The sequence below is a fragment of the Glycine max genome, chromosome 8 (genome assembly GCF_000004515.6).
Source record: "Glycine max cultivar Williams 82 chromosome 8, Glycine_max_v4.0, whole genome shotgun sequence".
NCBI lineage: Eukaryota > Viridiplantae > Streptophyta > Magnoliopsida > Fabales > Fabaceae > Glycine > Glycine max.
In genome coordinates this window covers 41,144,346-41,152,131 of record NC_038244.2, presented here as the reverse complement: position 1 = coordinate 41,152,131, position 7,786 = coordinate 41,144,346, and the positions used below count along the sequence as shown (strand labels likewise).

General features: G+C 31.6%; 1 protein-coding gene across 1 annotated transcript; it reads left to right on the top strand.

Annotated features, from left to right (window-relative positions):
• The first annotated feature begins 3,132 nt into the window (after positions 1-3,132).
• Positions 3,133-5,893, top strand: LOC100499934 (HVA22-like protein). The gene is made up of 5 exons (NM_001251294.3): positions 3,133-3,348; positions 3,484-3,510; positions 3,615-3,737; positions 4,474-4,732; positions 5,624-5,893. The coding sequence occupies exons 1-5, from the start codon at positions 3,281-3,283 to the stop codon at positions 5,690-5,692; spliced, it is 546 nt and encodes a 181-aa protein (NP_001238223.2). The 5' UTR covers positions 3,133-3,280; the 3' UTR covers positions 5,693-5,893.
• Positions 5,894-7,786: the final 1,893 nt, after the last annotated feature.

Below are 7,786 nucleotides of genomic sequence, written 5' to 3'. Positions count from 1 at the left end.
TGTGCAAAACTAATTAATCGTGTAAGCTTTGAGAGGAAATTAAATGTGTCGGATTTGGCTCCTAAAAAGTGATTTGATTATTTGATTATACTTTAGATGATAAAGAGCAATAATCAACAAAAAAAAAACTAATAGTTGATATTACAATTAAATTTATATTTTTTTACATATCTTTTTTATCACAAATTTCACTGTTTATTTCTAAATTAATGGTTATTGTTGTATTTTTTTCCTCTAAAGTGAACCCCTTTTACTTGCAATAATAGGGACTCGGATCCTCTCCATCTCTTTCTAGTCTCTCTATCTCTCTTTTAATTCCTTTGTCTTTCTTCAACTGAAACACTACATTTATGTATTCTCTCTCCTCTTCTCTTAGTATTTTTCATGCTGGAGAGGCAGATAGAAGAGCTCGAGAGAATCCATACACCAATAATAATGGTTAATTTGAAGACGAATGGTTGATATAGTATAGTTAATTTTAAATTTTGTTACATATATATTTTATTTCATCATAAATCTCATCTTTGATTTTGAATTTATTGCATGTTATTATTCTCTAAAGTGCACCCTCTCACCTTATTACTTAATAATAAGAATTAAAAAAAAATAGAAGGACTAAACAACAAAAACTATAAAGAATTAAAATTAAAAACACCTTGTTTTATAGAAGAAGAAGAAACTTATTTAAGCCTAAATTTTTTATTTATAAATTAAAATTTCATACAAATAAAAAAGACTAAAACTTGTAATGCCAAACATAAAAAATGGATCGGAAGTATCACAACTGAAAAGTAGGTGTCTTGTTGGATTGGCTCGAATGGTCGGAATGGACGTTTAAGCATTTTCCACGTCTAACAAACATACCCTTATTCTTTAGAACTTGCATTGAAGATTGAAGATTGAAGAAAGTGATTTTTCCTTACTAAACATATTAAGGTTGTTCCTTAACTAACATCAGTTTGCTAACTCTCCACCAGTAGAACATTGAATACCAAAGTGTAGAGGAAAATTCAAATTTCAAAAAACAAGGGCTAAACACAGCTATTATGGCTCAAGCACATCATATCCCAATCATCAACAATAATATAACTTTTTCTTAGATTCTCTTTTGTTTGAATTTCTTTTCTACATAAGTCTCCAAACAAGAAAGCATACCTTTTTTGGTATTCCTTTAATCCAAACCTTCTTGAAAAATGCATTTCTCAAGCACTTCTAAACATAACACAGCAGTTGGTATGCTTTCTTGACAGAGTATTTTTCATGAATAATCAAGCTAGGTTTTAACATATGAAGGTCTTCATTTCTAACCATTTAAATTAAACAAAAGCACATTGAACATCATCATTATATTCATTATTAAACACATCATACATAATACAAAACACATTATACATCACTCATTTCTTAGGTTAATTTCCAACGCCCATCTTGTTCTTGATTTGGTGTTAAAGACATCCATGAGCTGTATCTCTATCATCACGATCAGGGCTCCTTCTAAGATCTTCCATATCAGAGGCACTTGCTTGCTCCAAAAAATTCTTCATTCAAGTTAAATCCTAGTATACTCTAAGAGGTTGAACTGATTCATCAATAATACTCAATGTCATAGCGTTTGTTCCTGGGCTCACTGTAACAAAAATATAAAAAAAATATTTGCATCATTGTTACATCATAATGAAACATACTTTTTTTAATTAACAAATGTTAGTTTGTTAAATGCACGTTTTATATACTTATGATGAAACCTTTTTTTGCACCTTGTTGACCTATCAAACGTCGAGTGTGCATTCTATACCACATCATGTAGCCTGAATTACTTGATAATATTGGGCTTCCAAACTGATCATTGGTATATACAGAAGCAAGTCGTTGGTTCCATCGATCTACAAAAGCAATGTGTATAAGGCGCCAATCAATAATTTTCCTTTCCTTTCAAACTAATTAAGGTCATGTACAGAATCTGACTGACATGGAGCAGATGGAATATGTTGCACCATTCCAAATTACCTGATCTGCTTGATGTTATTCAATAATATGAAAACAAATTAATGGCACTACGGCTATCCAAACTCCCATGCCCTTCAAAAATAGGTTACCTTTAGGCTATTTGATTAAAAAGCCCAAATTTCAAGTCATTTATGTTAAAAATAATCTAAGTCTTACATCAGTTAAAAATAATTTCACATTAAAATATATTAAATTAACTTTTGAGATTGAGTTAAATATAAATTCACATTCTAAAAATTTGAAAAGTATTTTAAACCTGTCATGTTAACATATTTAAATAAGTATAAATTATAATCATTTGTTTAATATTATTATTATAATGTACTAAAATCAAATATTTATTTACCTTTTTAATTTTTTTTGAATGTTGAGTATAATAAGAGTCAAACATATAAACTTTTTTTAGTGATAAATTATGTTATACTAACCAAACTTATATATCATATTAACGTGTTATAATTTTTTATATATATAGATTATAGTTTAATTTACATATAATTTTTAAATGATTTATGAATTTATTGTCCAATATAAAGAGAAAGTATACTTATATAAACTTTAATATGAAATAGGCTAACATGTGGAGTTAGATTTTCAAATAATTTAGATTAAATCTAAAAATAAAATCTATATAGATAATAAATTAAACGCAGAATTTGAATTTTTTTAAACATACTAGGCGTATTTAGCAAAAAAAAACCTTATTTAACCAGCATATTTCCACTTCTACATATACATATCTAAGCAAAGTTTATATCCTCTATCAAAGTTAGGCAGGTTCAAGTAAATGCTCGTAGATTTGGGGTTCTTTATCATACCTATTCAAAATGTTACAAAAGCATTCAAACATTTAAATGAATAATAATAAATAGTGTTATTACAAAAAAAATTAATATATTTTAATTTTTTTAACACAACATATGACAATGAATTTTGAATATAAAACATCATATGCAAACAAATTTCTGAATCCCTGTCCCACGTAAGAAAAATTAGTCTATATCTTCATTATCTTGTTGTGTGACGGAGAGTAAAAAAAAGTAAAATTCGGTGCCTCGTTGGTCGTGTGCAATAGATTGTCGAAAACATCAGTTCTTTTCAGAGAGTACTTTGGCTGTGTGCCAACTTTCCCGCATTTTCTGTGACTTTTTTGGGGTCACTTTTTTCCAAGCTTCTCTCTCTCTTCCTTCTTTTGTCACTTTTTGGGTGAACACTGAACACTCTATCTTAGTTCTCCACAGAAGCAGTAGAAAACAGAACTTCGTTGCAAAATATGGGTGCTTCTGACAACAACAACAACTTTCTCCAAGTTGTCTTCAATAACTTTGATGTTCTTGCTCTGTATGTCTCTTTTTTCTTATGCCATCGGAAGACACTAATTCAATATTTTTTTTTGTTTAACTCTTTTCTCATTTTATAGCAATTATTTCGATCTGAGTGTTACTAAATTCACTCTCTTGTTGGTCTTTTCTCCAGGCCCTTGGTTACGCTTGTTTACCCTTTGTAAGTATGCTTCTTCTTCTTTTGTTGTATTTCTTTTATTAAGGGAATGCATGTCTGAATTTTCAACTTAATTTTCTGCATACCCTTTTTGTCTTTATGGTTAGATATGCTTCAATTAAGGCCATCGAGACCAAGTCTACTACTGATGATCAACAATGGCTCACGTATTGGATTCTGTATTCCATTCTCACAATCTTTGAGCTCACATTCGCCAAAGTTCTTGAACTGTAAGCTTTCTTTGCTAATGACCATGTGTGAATCTATAATTTCATTATGCTATCATGTTATGCACCATGCAGTATAATTTATAAATGATTCAACATTGAATGTGCTCTCTACTTTATATATAGCTGCTTCACAATTTAACTACCCCTTTGTGTTGTGTTTTTTGGAGTATTTCAAAAGGTTGATCTAACATTGCTTGGTTTTGTTTACCTTCAAGTGTTTTATATATCAATATGATTCGAGGGCTTTTGAATAAGCGAGCAATAAATCTGCATTTGCATGCTAGAAATCGGGCCAATTGAACCTCTTTTTTATTTTTTGATCCACAAATGTTAGTTGTCTTGCTAGTTTCGTTACTGGAGGGATTCAAATCCACGACCTCTCCTCAGTCCTTTTTTCCTTCACCGTAAGTTTGCCTTATATAACTTCTGGGCCTAATGAACCTAATACAGTGCAAATTGTTTGTTCTGGCCCCTGTGCGACCAAGAATGGGCCACATGAATTTTTTGTCATATTCATAGGATGTAGAGGTTGCTGATAAAAATTGAAGCAGTTGTGTCAAACTTAAAATGCCTTGACTTTTGTTTTGTTTTGTGCTTTTGATTATTTAAGGAAAGATGGTGAGTGAGGATGCATGGTTGTCTTTGCAATGTTTTCTCTTTTTGTTTTCAACTTTTCATTGCTTTAACTGTGGTTTCAGTGTTTCTCCAATAGTAATAATTATGCTGCTAATTTCAGGCTTCCCATTTGGCCTTTTGCCAAGTTGATATTCAGTTGCTGGTTGGTTCTGCCTCACTTCAATGGGGCTGCAGTTGTTTATAGGAATTACATCAGACCATTCTATATGAACCCGCAAATCCCAATTCCTCAAGGCTCTCAAATCTGGTATTTTCCACAAAAGAAGTCCTTATTCAATCAGCCAGATGATGTTCTAAGTGCTGCTGAGAGATACATGGAAGAGCATGGTACAGAAGCCTTTGAAAGACTTATAAGCAAGGTACACACATATTACCCAATGCTTTTAGTGAAGAATATTTGGTTCTGCTTCAAAGTTAAGATCTTTCTAAATTTGGGAAAGTATGACTTTGAGACTATTCAACTTGCTAACATAATGCACAGAATTTAGATTCCCCTCCCCCAAATTATGCCTTTGAAAATTCTAAATGTATGATCAAGAAAGGTTAGTTCGGTTGATGATGGTAGGACTCATCTCAAAAGGACATGAGTTCAAATCTCATTGTCCATGCTGAAACTTTATTGGTGGATAATGTAAGTATTTTTGTAAATTGTTCTTTTAAGTTTTGAGGTTTTTCATGAGTCATGATCTTGTGACCTCATAGGACTCAACTCACCTAAACTTTTTAGTAAAGAAAAAAACAATAAAAATTCTATATATACAACACTTAATTTAATTATGAACTAAAAGCAGAATTTTGGACAAGTCTTAACTCTTAAAGGCTAACTAGCAGGGAGAGTATTCATTATAACTGTCGTCTGGATTGTTTCATGTGAACAAGGAGAGATTTGGCTCATAGTCCTTGGAATATATGTAATGTAGAAAACTAGAATATATCACATAAATCTTTGTTATCTATCTTATTTTCCACATTGACTCTTACCAGTTCCATATTTTCTTTCAGAATAAAGAAAAAACAGTAACAAAAGTTCCATATTTACTCTTTGTATGAATCATTTGAGCTACAAACCAGGAAGGAATTACAAGCTGAAATTTCAATTACAAGTTGAAATACATGTGTTTTACATTTTTAGTCATTCTCTAGTAGTAAATTTATATAGGGTGAAAGCCTATTTCCGCTGCAAGTTTCACTTAGTTTGTGTTTGGAACAATATTTTAATTATGAAAAACATAATTGGCTTTGATGTGCAGAATGACAGACAAGCTAGAGCAAGGAGGAATGGAAATTACATGATCTTTGATGATGACTATAGATATTGAACTTCGTTAAGGTGTCACTTTGGCTGTTGCTAATATTTCAATATATTTCAATACATTGATGATGACCAAATATGTTGAACTTTGTTAATGCGTCACTTTGGAAGTTACTAATATTTCAGTAGATTATTTTGTGGAATGAAATATAAACTACGTACTAATTATTCTCATGTCATGAATTTTTCAATAGATGGTAGTTTTCCCAAAATTAGCCTTGATATAAAAGATGGCAAGGGAGCTTTTCAATGAATTTCCCCTCTCCTAATTCCACTTTCTATTAACGTTGATGATTATTACTGAGTTGGGTGGTGTGATGAGTGATTGTACTCGTGAGTGAGTTTGTGAGTAAAATACTGACAGTGGGCCAAGATTACTCATTGAGATAGGAGGAATAACATAACATTTTTTTTAAAATGATGACCATTAACCCGCAAGTCAACCCTAATCACCAGGTTCACTTCTGGTGAGCCAAGTCATTAGTGAGTCAGGTCAAATTTTAAAGAGAACTTAAATTGACAAAAAAGAAAATCAGCCTACACCAGTCTTACCTGTGATGTGGTGGGTCAGATTTGTTGTAATTTGAAAGATAACACAAAAGGTTAAGTCTCACATTACTTAAGATAGTTTTGGTTTAAATATTTATATATCATTTTGTGATAAATATATTTGAAATTCCGGTTCTTATTTCCTTCAAGGCGTTATAATCTTTTTTATATTCCTAAGAATATTTTTAAAATATATTTGATTCACGTTATTTTTTTTCTAGGAATAAATGTTATATTACTAAAATATCCTCTCTTTTTTTTACTAAAGAACTTATTATATACATCTACACAACATGATACAAGATTACACAGTGCATTTTGCAAATAACAATGAAGAATTTTACACATTTTTTTAATATACTCCTTAATCACATCTTACTATTAAAGAAATGCAGCACTTAAAATATCATTTTTAGCCTTATAAAGAATAAGCAACACAAAAAGGCATGTAAAATGAACTTTAACCGCACCCAAGTAAACAAGAGAAAAAAAAAAGATTAGTAAGCTACCTTCATATCAATTATTAAATTTCAACATAATTGAATAGATAATGAGATAATAGGTATTAATATGGAGGGTGTAATAGAATTTTTACAAAGTTAATATGATTTTCACCATTTTTTCATGAGAATCAACTCGTTAACATAAACGTGAACATCTCACTTTTTTAGGAATAAAAGATATTCATAAATATTTTTCAATTACTTTCAAACAACACATGAGAATATACATTTTTAGAAATTGGAAAAGTTTTCGTGAAATAAATGGCCACTTAAAGTTTCACATCCCTTTCTAAGAATATATTTTGTGGGTTGAAATCTAGGTTATTTTTCATAAACTCAATGTGTATTTGACAGATATATAGGAGGGCAAGCATGGACTTCCCCCCCACCCTCTCCCTTATAATTTCTCATATCATATCCCAAAAAATACAAAAAAGAGAGAAAACGTAAAAAAATTAAAAAAAAATGATTGTGTGACCTATTGGACTCTCAAGGAGAAATCATTAGATCAAGAGGAAGGAGCATAGTGCATAAAAGAGGAAAGGGGGACTGTGCATTAATGCATAGAGAGGACGACATGGATCTCGAGGAGAAAAATTGGGCCAAATATGTCGTGCCATGCCATTTGGCAACAAAGAGGAATCACCATGTAACCCCTCATTCCCTCACTCTCACATTTTCCTCTCCTCTCTTCCTCTCCCCCTTCTTTCTCCTTTCTTTTCTTTTTTGCGATTTGCTGCTTCATTCCATTCTATCTCACCGGGAGCACCTTGGTCGCTGGTGAGGTTTATATGAATTGGACTACGATGTATGATTTGTTATTACGTTTTGTTTTGGTTATTCGCGCATTCCTCATCACCTTCCTCATGTCATTTTCGTTTTCTTAGCTTCGTTGTCGCGCCACCACCATGTTGCAATACCACCATCACCACCTCACAAGCCTCACATTGTCGGGCCTTGCACCAGTGGTGCCATGGAGGCATACTACTCTTCATGGTAGCAACCTCCTTTCTTACATTGTTTTGGGGTTAAGCAATTAGGATTTTTCC